Here is a 13,848-nt window from a genome sequence, read left to right on the forward strand (position 1 = left end):
CCTTTGTCGTCAGGCATGGGGGAACTGAGATATCTCCCCCGGGCCTATACAATTTATGTATGGTATGTTTGTATGTATGTCTGCTTAATAATGTTTTTTAAAAAATATTTTAAATTGTAAATTATTAGATTTGTCATGAACTGTTTTTATTGTGTTGTGAGCCGCCCCGAGTCTGCGGAGAGGGGCGGCATACAAATCTAATAAATAATAATAATAATAATAATAATAATAATAATAATAATAATAACAACAACAACAACAACAACAACAAATGAAAAACAAAGTGTGTTCCTGTGTGTGCAGGGAGAAACACACTCGCTTCCTTGTATGTTCTCAATGTCTCTGTAAACAAGCCTTCAGCAATTCTGCTCAAGGTGGCCTTCTTCTCCCTTTAGTTGGGAAGGAGAAGTTTCCTCCAGGTTGTCCCCAAAGTTCTTCGCGGCCCAAACCGCCTGCATTCGGTGGAGACTCCGAGGCCATTTGAGCGGGACCTACCGAGGCAACTGGACGGATTCTCCCATGACGCTAAACCTAAAACTGCCAATCTCCTTTAGAGCTTAGTATGCGTCGGGAATTAACCAAAGCCTCCCTTTGCTGGTTATGAGAAGCCCTGAGAGAGGAAGCGCACTTACCTTCACATAGATGACAGGGATGGTCTGTTTGGCTTTGGTGAAGTGGCGGGCCACACGGTAGACGGTTTCGGGCACATAGTCAAGGACTAAATTAAGGTAAACTTCATCCTTCTGCAAGAGAGGGCAGAATGTAAGAGGTGGCATGGGCATTCCCCCAATTAACAGCATCTTATAGCAATAGCACTTAAATATAAGTCTAATATACAGTGATACCTTGTCTTACAAACTTAATTGGTTCCTGGACGAGGTTCTTAAGGTGAAAAGTTTGTAAGGCGAAACAATGTTTCCCATAGGAATCAATGGAAAAGCGATTAATGCGTGCAAGCCCAAAATTCAGCCCTTTTGCCAGCCGAAGCACCCGTTTTTGCGCTGCTGGGATTCCCATGAGGCTCCCCTCCATGGGAAACCCCACCTCCGGACTCCCATGTTTTTGTGATGCTGCAGGGGAATCCCAGAAGGGGAATCCCAGCATCGAAAAAACGAGCACTTTGCTGGCAACGGAAGTCCAGAGGTTGGGTTTCCCAGCAAAGGGAGCATCAGTGAAATCACAGCATCGCAAAAACACCGAAGTCCTTGAAACCCCACCTCCGGACCTCTGTGTTTTTGTGATGCTGCAATTTCACTGAGGCTCCCCTCGCTGGGAAACCCCACCTCCAGACTTCCGTTACCAGCGAAGCACCCGTTTTTGCACTGCTGGGATTTCTCTGCAGCATCACAAAAACACAGAAGTCCAAAGGTGGTGTTTCCCATGGAGGGGAGCCTCAGGGGAATCCCAGCAGCATAAAAATGGGTGCTTCGCTGGCAACGGAAGTCCAGAGGCGTGGCATCCCAGCGGCGGTGGTGGGTTTGTAAGGTGAAAATAGTTTGTAAGAAGAGGCAAAAAAATCTTAAACCCCGAGTTTGTATCTCGAAAAGTTTGTATGACGAGGCGTTTGTAAGACGAGATATCACTGTATAGACATATACAGTGTTCCCTCAATTTTCGCAGGTTCGAACTTTGCGAATAGCCTATACCACGGTTTTTCAAAAAATATTAATTAAAAAATACTTCGCGGTTTTTTTTTCTATACCACGGTTTTTCCCACCCGATGATGTCATACGTCATCACCAAACTAATAAATTTTGCAAATAAATAACAAAAAAGAAAGTATTGTTAATAATTATGTTTATAAATATCAGGATCACTAAGTGTCTTATTCAATGGTGAGTAGCAGTAATAATGGTGAGTAAATGGTTGTTAAGGGAATGGGAAATTGTAATTTAGGGACTTACAAGTGTTAAGGGAAGGCTTGTGATACTGTTCATAGCCAAAAATGGTGTATTTACTTCCGCATCTCTACTTCGCGGAAATTCGACTTTCGTGGGCGGTCTCGGAACGCATACCCCGTGAAAATCGAGGGAACACTGTATACTGCTTCCCTGTGCTTTCCATTCCTCTCTAAGCAGTTTACAGAGTCAGCCTCTTGCCCCCAACAATCCGGGTCTTCATTTTAGGATGGAAAGCTGAGTCAACCTTGAGCCTGGTGAGATCTGAACTGATGAACTACAGCCCGCAGTCAGCAGAAGCAGCTTGCAGTACTGTAGTCTAACCACTGCACCACCAATGCTCTATATAGAGCCTTGTAAAACGGGTGGGGAACTGTGGCCCTGTTATGACTCGTGGACTCCAACTCCCAGAATTCCCGAGCCAGCAAGAATTCTGGGAGTCGAAGTCCACAAGTCGTAAAGGGACCACAGTTCCCTACCTCTGCTATAAAAAGATCAGTAGACTCCCGGATTGTGGGGCAATATGCTGGCTCTGTTAAAAAGTGCTATTGCCAACATATTGTAAGCTGCCCTGAGTCTAAAGAGAAGGGCAGTATAAAAAAATTGAATAAATAAATAAATGAGAAAATATTAGAGTAGTAGATCCTTGGAACAAACTTCCAGCAGACGTGGTTGGTAAATCCACAGTAACTGAATTTAAACATGCCTGGGATAAACATATATCCATTGTAAGATAAAATACAGGAAATAGTATAAGGGCAGACTAGATGGACCCTGAGGTCTTTTTCTGCCGTCAGTCTTCTATGTTTCTAAATAAAGAAATATATTATTTTTGTCTATTTGATCCGCATGGCAGTTCATCTCATCTAAGCGACCCAGAGCAGCAGACAACAGGTTAAAAAGAATCCAAGAAAAAACCGAAGTGAACGATCATCATACAAACACATAAAAAAAGAGTCCCATCTTGCCAGCAATGCCTCCTCAATAAAGAAAGATTCTAGCCCTGCCTGGGAGCTGCCATCTAAAAATGCAGAGATAAACACGCCTCATTTATGAAATGAGAAACGCCCTCCCTTCTCCCCCCCCCCCCCAACTCAGAAAACCGTAGCTTGAAATCCTAGTTGCAGACTGCACGGTTGCAGCTTCCTTCCCTATAATCCTTGAGGTTTTGTGCTCAGAGGCATCCTATTATTACTATCTTTAATTATTTTGGGATTCGGCTCCAACAACAAACACACAGCTTGCAGCTGAACTCTACAGTCTTGCCTCAGATTAAGCGCTGGCTAAAAAAGTGGTCTCCAAGCCCCCGGTCCGTGGACTGGTACAAGGCCACGTAAACGTGAAGCCCCATCCGTGGGATTCAGGCAGCACACGAAAGCACAACCCCTTAGGTCCACGGGAAAACCTCTCTCTGCAGAACCGGTTCCTGGTCCCCAAAAAATTGGGGGCCATAGGGCTAAAATTAAAAAAGGGTTGGAAGCAAGAGAATTAAGCATTTTTCATTATGGAGCTTCATCATTCCAGCATCTCTACAGTCCAGATTTAAGAACCTGCAGGTGTAGATTAGCCCACCAGGTCACTAAAGTAATTACTGGAGTTGTGCTTTTACTTTTCTAAGCAGATACATAAAAACGTCTCAAGATCTGGCAAGGTTTTCTGGATAGAACAACAGTAGAACGCACCATACAGATAGTCCTTGGCTTACAACCATGTATTCAGTAACCTATACTATAAATGCTTTATATTGGTTTTGATTTTTATTATTGGATTTGTAATGCATTGTGTTATTATCAGGTTGTGAGCCACCCCGAGTCTTCGGAGAGGGGTGGCATACAAATCTAATAAATAAAAACCCACCTCTGCCGTCAAGCACGGGGGAATTGAGATCCTCTTTCCCCCTAGGCCTTTACAATTCTATGCATGGTATGTATGTATGTATGTCTGGTTTTTATATTAATGGGTTTTTAATCGTTTTTAGTATTAGATTACTATTGTACACTGTTTTATTGTTGCTGTTAGCCGCTCTGAGTCTCCGGAGAGGGGCGGCATACAAATCCAATCAATCAATCAATCAATCAATCAATAAATAAAAAATAAATAAATAAATAAATAAATTATTATTATTATTAACCACGGTACTAAATAAACACGGTTACAATGACACCAGGAAAAAGTGACTTGTGGCTGGGGTTTTTTTTAACACAACTTTTGCACACAAAAAAACCCCACCCCCATGATCATGTGATCAAAATTCATATTTCTACTCGTTGTGGGATCCCAGGGTCCCCGTTTGTGATCCGAGAAGCGAAGTCAATGGCAAAACTGGATTCCCAGAAAAAACAAGTTCACTAATTTACTATTTGTAGCGATTCACTTAACAACGGTGGCAAGAAAGGTGGTAAAATGGGGCAGAACTCACTTCCCAAATATCTCACTTAACAACAGAAGTGTTGGGCTCAATTGTGGTCCCAAATCAAGGACTACCTGGACCTTAAAATTAGACTTAGAATTAACTTGATTGTCCCTTTGAATGTACACTGATCAGCATACATTAAAAAGAAATTCCGTTGCATGCAGCTCTCGAAAGGTCCCCTGCACAGCACTAACCTGTACAGTAGATCCATCGCATAAACCCTGTTGATCCATGTTCAAGTTCCCTTTGGGGCTATCAGTATGGGAGATCACTTAAGCTGCAAGGCGGTTTAAACCCTTATTTGGTTTTCAAACTCATTGGAGAACTTTGACACACTTAGCAGTTGGGTCCAGGCAATGCCTTAAGACAGGATCAAACAAACCGCAGCATAACCGGGAGATCAGACAACCTCTATCAACCCTAATCTGTCTCACAAGGCCATTGTGTAGGTAAAACAGGAGAAAAGAGCAGAGCAGAAGTATTGGGAGGACACGCAGTGCAGACATCAAAAGAGAGAAGCCATGTTTGAATGGAATGGGTCCAGAAAATGACCTTCTGATGACAGATAATAATAATAAACGTTCCTCCATTCCACAGCCTGTCCAATTGTCATATTTCGCCCCTATTATTTCTCTTGCCAGACTTTCCACATCGAGAAATCTTTGTGGAATCAAAGAGTTACAAGGTCATTCTGGGCACAGTCTGATTGACTAATCCAGATGTGGTTTATGCTTACATTACTTGGGGAAACTGTCAATCAACAGTAAGAATCTCTTAACTGCCCATCCTGGATTTGAGAACTACTACATTAATAATAATAATAATAATAATAATAATAATAATAATAATAATAATATTTATCAGATTTGTATGCCGCCCCTCTCCGAAGACTCGGGGCGGCTGACAACCACGATAAAAACAATATTATAATGGCACAAATCTAATATTAAAAAACTAAAAACCCTATCATAATTAAAAACCAAACAGCACATACATACCAAGCATAAATTATAATAAGCCTGGGGGAAAGGTGTCTCAAATCCCCCATGCCTGGCGGTATAGGTGGGTCTTAAGTAGTTTACGGAAGACAAGGAGGGTGGGAGCAATTCTAATCTCCGGGGGGAGTTGATTCCAGAAGGCCGGGGCCGCCACAGAGAAGGCTCTTCCCCTGGGGCCCGCCAGACGACATTGTTTAGTCGACAGGACCCGGAGAAGGCCAACTCTGTGGGACCTTATCGGCCGCTGGGATTTGTGCGGTAGCAAGCGGTAAACTCAATAATTTCAATAAACACATACAATAAATGCAATGAGATGTTTCCTTCTGAAGTCCACCAAGAATGAAGATCCGGAGAGGGAAGGAAACAAATTATTTGTGGTTTTTCCCTCCCAAAGCCTATAGTACATGTAATCCTCAAAGTACAACTACAATTGAGCCCAAAATTTCTGTTGCTAAGCGAGATGGTTGCTGATTGAATTTTGCCCCATTGTGTGACCTTCCTTGCCAGAGTTATTAAGTGAATCACTTCAGCTGCATAGTTAGTAACATGGTTATTAAGTGAATCCAGTTTCCCCTTTGAATTTGCTTTGTCAGACAGTCGTAAAAAGTGATTTGTGTGACCCCAGGATACTGCAAATGTCATTAATATGAGCCAGTTACCAAGCCTGCTGAATTTTGACCATGTGACCATGGGGGACACTGCAACAGTTGTGTGAGAAACAGTCACAAAGTCACTTTTACAGGGCTGCTATAATCTGAACGGTTGCTAAGCAAACTGTTGCAAGTTGAGGACTAGTGGTACCCTCATCTATTTCAAGGAAGAATGGGATGGGAAGTACAAAGGATGTACTTTGTGAACATGAAGGTGGATGAACTTCTTAAATCAAGCCAGAAATATCTATTGGACTCACATCCATGCCTTACTTACAGCAAGGCTCTCTCAGCAAACTTTAAGACTTGTGGACTTCAACTCCCAGAATTCCTCAGCCGGGACAAATATCAAAAGATCTGCCTTACAGTAGATAGACAGTACAGTGTTCCCTCGATTTTCGCGGCTTCGAACTTCGCAAAACGTCTATACCACGGTTTTTCAAAAATATTAATTAAAAAATACTTCGCGGTTTTTTCCATCTATACCACGGTGTTTCCCGTCCGATGACGTCATATGTCATTGCCAAACTTTGGTCTGCCTTTAAAAAACATTTTTTTAAATAAACTTTAATAAATAAACATGGGGAGTAATAATCTAAATGGTTGCTAAGGGAATGGGAAATGGTAATTTAGGGGTTTAAAGTGTTAAGGGAAGGCTTGGGATACTGTTCATAGCCAAAAAGAGTGTATTTACTTCCGCATCTCTACTTCGCGGTAATTCGACTTTCGCGGGCGGTCTCGGAACGCATCCCCTGCGAAAATCGAGGGAACACTGTATATTGTATAATGGGATTGTCGGGTGCCGGTCAAAAATGCAAAATGGGCCGCAAAAATGCAAATCCCAGGCAGACCCTCAAAAGCATAAGGAGGAAGGAGAGAAAACCAGCCCTCTTTCTCTTCTATGGGGTGCTGTCTTTTCTCTCTTCCCAGCTTCCCCTCACCTTTTCTCCGCTCGAGTAGAAGAAATATCGCAGGCGGACAATATTGCAGTGATCCAACTTCCGCATGATCTGCAACTCCCGGTTCTGACGTAAAAGAGAGAGAGAGAGAGATTAAAAAACATGAGCCACTGAATCTCAGTGGTAAAAACTAGCAGGGTGGACCAGCCCCCTTTTTCCCGCCTCACCTTGAAACGTTTATCTTGTAATACTTTCTTGATAGCCACCAGCTCGCCAGAGTCTGCTAACCGGGCTTGGTAGACAACGCCAAAGGACCCATTGCCGATCACTTTGATATCGGAATACGAGACTTCTTGAGGGCGGTCAGGACCCTGGCCGGGTGTGGCCACCACTGTGGTCACTTTACTACTATCTCCTGAAAAAAGGAATGACAGTCAAATCCGGATCACTCAAGACAGGATGAAAATCCGATTTAGTCCAAGCGGTCGAATTTGAACACACGAAATGTCTTTCCCCGCCTTTCCCAATCCTTCTCGGCAATTGGCGCCTTTAAAACATGTCCAGTCCCAATTAAAAAGACGATCCTCGCCAAACCCACATGATTACCAATAAGTGCCTAGGGTGCAATCCCAAAAGAACCGGAGGCGCTCTTCAAGCACCATCAGCATTGACAAAATCCCCATCCGTCAAGTGCAAAAGGCAGCTTTCCTCAGAATAGCTGACAGTCCCGCGATAAATATCTGTAACACCTTCAAATATGCACATCTGGCTATTCCAAAGTCCCTGGGAAAGACTCCATAGGTGTTGGTGATAGGGGAGGAAATACCAAACTCAGTCTGAACATCTGCCTGGGTGATGAACCATGGTAATAATTTAAAAGCAATGCCCCCCCCAAAAAAATCTGGTTCATCCTTGGCTCCCTCCTAGTTTCCAAACTCAAATTCTACCCTAAGACTATCCAGATTCAGATCAACAGAGTCGGAAGACCTTGCAGATCATCCAGTCCTAGAAAACACCTCATTCCTAGAAAACACATCACACACCCCAACTCCTGACAATGTTTTAAACGCCAGGAAGGAGCAACTGCTAGAAGATGCCGTAGTAGCAAGCTTGTCCTTTTAAGGTGAGCAAATTGGTACCAAATACAGACATTTTGGGTGAATAACCAAGGAGAACCAGAAGGACAAATGGAGGGGTGGTTTGGGGGCACTTTTGTCTTTGGTGTTTCTTCCCCCACCAAAAAAGAGCTGGCACTCACCATGATGGGCTTTATCCTCCTCCCCCTCCTCCCCCCACCCCGTCTGCCTCACCCGCTTTTTTCCTGCTCCAACTTGCATCCCTGGCGAGTTTCTCATCCCAAGGCCCTCACCCCTCTCCTGACACAACCCCCCCCCCTGCCCAGCCCTTGCCAGGCCCTTCTCTCTCTCTCTCTCCTCTGCCATCCTGCCCTTCTGGATCCAGAGGGACGAAGCTGATAGTCCCAAAAGCACCAGCCGAGCGATGCGGGGAGGCAGACCCTTGGCAAGCGGAGCCCAACTGGCGATCCATCCCAAGGAGCAGCAAGCCCCCCTCTCCTGGTTCTCCCTCCCCCTCCCTCCCTCCCACCCCCCACCCCCTGATTTCATCCTGACGTCAGCGGAGTAATTCTGGCGCCCTCGTCCCAGCAGCTGACCTCGGATAGCTTCTACCCTCCAAGCCCCGGTGCGGGCCATGGGAAGGAGCTGGAGCCAGGCGGGCTCACCTTGGGCGAACCCAGCATGCCTCTCCCTCGGCCCCCAATGGCGATGATCGCCCCCCCACTTCGCCCATCCTCTGCCCCTCCCCACCTGATCCTGCCCCCCTCCTTTTCCTCCTGAGCCCCCACCTGCTTCTGCCCCCAACCTCCTCCTGAGCCCCAACCTCCTCCTGAACACCCCCTGCTCCTGCCCCCTCCTCCTCCTCCTCCTGTGCCCCCACCTGCTCCTGCCCCTCCTCCTCCTGATTGCTCCTGCCCCGCTCCTCCTCCTGAGCCCCCAGACCCAATTCCCGCAGGGGGGCCCAGATGAGGCTGGCAGGGTCTTCTCCCCCCAGGGTCTCCTCCCCCCGCCCCTTTCGCCCCCTCCCCCTCCCCTCGTGGCCCTCCCGCCCCCCCACCCCCTTCAAGCCCCCTCAGCCCTCCTCCTTTGTGTGGCTCCCCTCCCCGCCCGCCCCGCCCGCGCCTGCCCATTCATTCCCCCGCCCCCCTCACAGACTTACGCCCCAGCTTGAGCCCCGGGAAGGCGACCGTCGATGTGGAGCTGCCCCCCCCCGGCCCAGGCCCGGCGGCCCCCCCGGGTTTGCCTCCAGGCGCTGCCCCCGAGGTCGGGCCGGGCGCTGTGGGGGCCGTGGCGGGAGCCCCTCCGGACGGGTCTGCGAAGGAGCTGGTTCGGGGCCGGGAAGAACCGGCGCTGCCGCTGCTCATGGTGAGGCCGACACCGGGGGGGAGAAGGGAGGGGGGGCCGCGCTGGCTTGGCTCCGTCTGAGGCGGCTCGCGAGCCGGCCCTGCCCGGCCCTGTCGCAAGAGCCGACGGGAAATGGAGTCTCGGGCGCGGCCCGCCTACTTATCGGTTACGGAAGAGGGGACTCGATTTCCCAGGAGGCGCCGCGCGGCCGATGGGCCGTAAGCGCGGCGGCCGCAAGACGCGCTGGGAGAGTCAGTCCTCTCATGCCGCGCCCCCCTCCCCCTGCAGCCGGCCGGGCTCGGAACTACAAGCGCCGGGGTGCCTAGCAGCTGAAGCGAAGGAGCGTGGGAAATGGAGTCCTGCCCTGCGTAGCGCGTCATACGGACTTGACGGGAGCCGGACTGCGCTGCCCAGCATTCCTCGCGCAAACCCTGTCAGCCAATCGCGCAAGAGGCAAAGGGGGAAGATTTGAGTTTGGCTCCTCCCAAAGCAGAGCAGGAAAAGCAATTCGTGAGGTGCGATAGAGACGCCAGGCAAGCGCTCGGACGCCTGAAGAAAAATCCAAGAGACTTAACCTTTTGCCCATCGCCATTTCATATCCATTAGCCCAGTCTCAAAGGGATCCGCCCTGAGGGCTGTCACGCTGAGGCGCGATGCGCGGAGAGAGAAAACTTGCCGGGCTTCGGCACTGCTTCTCCCGAAGTGCTTTGCGCGGACCCCGTGACTCGGCCGGGGGGGGGGCGCGGACAACCGCGGGCGGACTACGGCTCCCATAGTGCATTGCGAGCAAAAAAAAATCCGCTGTTAAGCTGAGGGGCCTTGAGGCCTCCGAAGCACCTAGGAGTCGCGTAACCCTTCGGCCCCGACGCGGCAGGCGAGAAGCGAGATACCCAAACAGGCGGTCGATGCCTCGGGCCCGGAGAGCAGTCGGGGGCGCTCAGGCGGCCTTCTGTGAGGGCCTGACACGCTTCCCGTCATGCACCGCTCCACCCTCGAAAAGACTTGTGGGAATTGTAGTTTGCGGTGCTGGATAAAAGACATCTCGGAGGCACGAATCAGTCTCCTCTATTAACTCTGGGCCAAAGGTTCCCGAGCAAGCGGGCTGTCTCCTCCCAAAATTGTTTGCCTGGAGGGTCAATAGCAACCGGACATTTTATACATTTGCATATATTTGTCCACCAAATAAAGGCGAGGCAATATGGTCTTTCCTCGACTTATTTTGTAAGACGCAGATGTCAATGTAATCGTTACAGTTCATAGAGGAGTTGGGAATTTGATTTAACACAGGTTGTTTGTATCTTATGATTTATAGAATAGAATAGAATTCTTTATTGGCTAAGTGTGATTGTTTGCATGAATCTGAGAATTTACAGACTGGAGACACAAGTGTATCTGATCACATTTGGTCAATATAGAATATTCCAATTCCTGGTTTTCTTCCTAACTTGGTGCTTCTCAATCTTCACAATTTTAAAAGGGGTGAATTTCAATTCCCAGAATTCCCCAGCCATCGAAGTATAGTGGTACTTCTACTTACAAACTCAATTCGTTCCGTGATCAGGTTCTTAAGAAGAAAACTTTGTAAGAAGCAATTTTTCCCATAGGAATCTATGTAAAAGCAAATAATGTATACGATTGGGGAAACCACAGGGAGGGTGGAGGCCGTTTCCTCCCAGGAGATTCCTAGGGAGGCCCCAAGGAGGCTTCTCCCTGCCTTTTCCGGCCCTGTTTCCTCCCAGGAGATTCCTAGAGGGGCCCCACGGAGGCTTCTCCCCACCTTTTCCGGCCCTGTTTCCTCCCAGGAGATTCCTAGAGAGGCCCCACAGAGGCTTCTCCCTGCCTTTTCCGGCCCTGTTTCCTCGCAGGAGTTTCCTAGAGAGGCCCCACAGAGGCTTCTCCCCACCTTTTCTGGCCCTGTTTCCTCCCAGGAGATTCCTAGAGGCCCCATGGAGGCTTCTCCCTGCCTTTTACGGTTATAGTTTTGAAGGCTCGGATTTGTAAGTGGAAAAAGGTTCTTGAAAAGAGGCAAAAAAAACCCTTGAATACCTGGTTCTTATCTAGAAAAGTTCGTAAGTAGAGGTGTTTATGAGTAGAGGTACCACCGTATAACTATAGTTATCCTCTCATCGCCTCCTTTCTCCGTACAACGACCCTGTGAGGTGGGCTGAGACCGAGGAACTGGCCCCATGTCCCCCAGCTTTCTTCCCCACCTAAAAGAGGCCTAGATTTCACCCTTTCCCAGTTTACAACCCACCACTTTAACTGCTTCACCGTAAAGATCCGCCGTTTCTTAAGAGTCATAGTTCAGTTGATTTGTTTGGGCCGCCAAATCCTTTGCAAAGCATATTTGCCGAGAAGATTATTTTCTGAAACAACTTTTCCTGAAATGCAGTTCGCACCTTTCCAGGTAAACAGTTGCATACAAAAGAGCTACCTGAGTTGCATACAAAAGAGCTACCTGAGTTGCTCTTTTAAGGAAGGAAAGATTACCTGTGGGGCCGTGCCACCGAGGTGAAAGGGCTCTGAAGCTCTGATTAGTTAAGGAACCAAGGAGCTGTATTGCGAAAACTCAAACTAAAGGGGAAATGAATAGCCAGGTGTGTTAGGCGTGTTATGAAAGCCGCCCTGCATTTGGTGCGTAAGTCAACATTCGTGTCTAGGGTTTCCTGAGACAAACAACAAAACTCTAGGCTGCTGCGTTAGGGTGTGTGTTGCTTAGAACTTAATTGCCTTGACCTTTGAGCTGGGTCTTGACAAGCCCTGTGGAAAGGGTGGGGAATGAATTTCCCACTTCCGACCTCTGGAAAGCTACACGTAATCTCCTACGTGTGAGTCAGCCAGGAAAATTCCTTACATGACTTCCATTCTTGGAAGCAGGGGAGCCAAAAGTTTATAAAGTTGTGTTTTTTGGATATTCCTGAAGGGGTCTGTAATATGGTAAATGATTTAGCTTCACTAGATAAATGGTCAAAGCAATGGAAACTGCAGTTTAATGTTTCCAAGTGTAAAATAATGCACTTGGGGAAAAGGAATCCTCAATCTGAGTATTGCATTGGCAGTTCTGTGTTAGCAAAAACTTCAGAAGAGAAGGATTTAGGGGTAGTGATCTCTGACAGTCTCAAAATGGGTGAGCAGTGTGGTCGGGCGGTAGGAAAAGCAAATAGGATGCTTGGCTGCATAGCTAGAGGTGCAACAAGCAGGAAGAGGGAGATTGTGATCCCCTTATATAGAGCGCTGGTGAGACCACATTTGGAGTACTGTGTTCAGTTCTGGAGACCTCGCCTACAAAAAGATATTGACAAAATTGAACGGGTCCAAAGACTGGTGGAAGGTCTTAAGCATAAAACATATCAGGAAAGACTTCATGAACTCAATCTGTATAGTCTGGAGGACAGAAGGAAAAGGGGGGACATGATCGAAACATTTAAATATGTTAAAGGGTTAAATAAGGTCCAGGAGGGAAGTGTTTTTAATAAGAAAGTGAACACAAGAACAAGGGAACACAATCTGAAGTTAGTTGGGGGAAAGATCAAAAGCAACATGAGAAAATATTATTTTACTGAAAGCGTAGTAGATCCTTGGAACAAACTTCCAGCAGACGTGGTTGGTAAATCCACAGTCACTGAATTTAAACATGCCTGGGATAAACATAGATCCATTGTAAGATAAAATACAGGGAATAGTATAAGGGCAGACTAGATGGATCATGAGGTCTTTTTCTGCCGTCAGTCTTCTATGTTTCTGTTTCTCTCTCGGGAACATTAAGACACACGGACCTCAACTCGCAGAATTCCTCAGCCAGAGTTGAAGTCTTCCCCCATTTAAAGGTTTGCAAGTTGGGCAATCCTTTTTAGAGCCAAGGATGTGAGATCCTAGGTGACGGTGGTGTTTCCCCCTGCCCCCCCCCCAAAAAATTGCTGGCATTGCACAATTTTCTAAGCTGCAATGTGGTTTCAGCCGGCTTGCGGTTTAGCCTAGTGCATTAACTTGCTATTAACTTTAATTTGGCAAAGGTATGGCTTAGCAGGTTAAGTTGAAGGCAGCTACTGTGAAATCTCTCAACGGCGGTGGGCAGGGAGAATAAATCTTTCCCGCCTTTCCACTTTGGCGCCAATCGGTTACTCTCGCTCGAGTGATCTATAGATGCGTAATATCCATTTAAAGCAGCGTTTCTCAATCGTAGCAAAGTTAAAAGGTGCAAACTTCAACTCCCAGAGCACCTTTTAATCTTGTTGATAAATCCACAGTAACTGAATTTAAACATGCCTGGGATAAACATATATCCATCAAAAGATAAAATACAGAAAATAGTATAAGGGCAGACTAGATGGACCAGGAGGTCTTTTTCTGCCATCAGACTTCTATGTTTCTATGTTGAGATTGAGGAACCTGGATCCAAAACTGGGGAGGGGGCAATACTCCGGTGTTGGGATCCACTAGGGGGCACTTGAAACATTTGAAAGAACAATGCTTCCTACATACAGTACACACATGTGTATGGAGCCCGGTTTCTTAAGGCAAGACCAAGGTGGGCTACCTGAATTTCCCAAGAACCTTCTTGGCAACTTAC

The 13,848-nt window shown here is 47.2% G+C and overlaps 1 protein-coding gene across 2 annotated transcripts in view; it reads right to left on the minus strand.

The window, feature by feature from the left end:
- The window catches only part of GSK3A (glycogen synthase kinase 3 alpha), a 31,121-nt gene extending 21,142 nt beyond the window's left edge, over positions 1–9,979 (minus strand). Inside the window, exons 1-4 of one of the 2 annotated variants that reach the window (XM_070765020.1) lie at positions 9,854–9,979; positions 7,086–7,273; positions 6,901–6,984; positions 633–743 (exon numbers count right to left, since the gene is read on the minus strand). In XM_070765020.1, coding sequence (XP_070621121.1) covers positions 633–743; positions 6,901–6,984; positions 7,086–7,273; positions 9,854–9,881 — 411 coding nt within the window. In that variant the 5' untranslated portion in view covers positions 9,882–9,979. Of the gene's footprint in view, positions 1–632; positions 744–6,900; positions 6,985–7,085; positions 7,274–9,093; positions 9,397–9,853 lie in introns of those variants that run through there. The other variant, XM_070765019.1, reaches the window with a different exon arrangement.
- Positions 9,980–13,848: the final 3,869 nt, after the last annotated feature.

Source organism: Erythrolamprus reginae, chromosome 11, assembly GCF_031021105.1.
Source record: "Erythrolamprus reginae isolate rEryReg1 chromosome 11, rEryReg1.hap1, whole genome shotgun sequence".
Classification (NCBI taxonomy): Eukaryota; Metazoa; Chordata; class Lepidosauria; order Squamata; family Dipsadidae; genus Erythrolamprus; species Erythrolamprus reginae.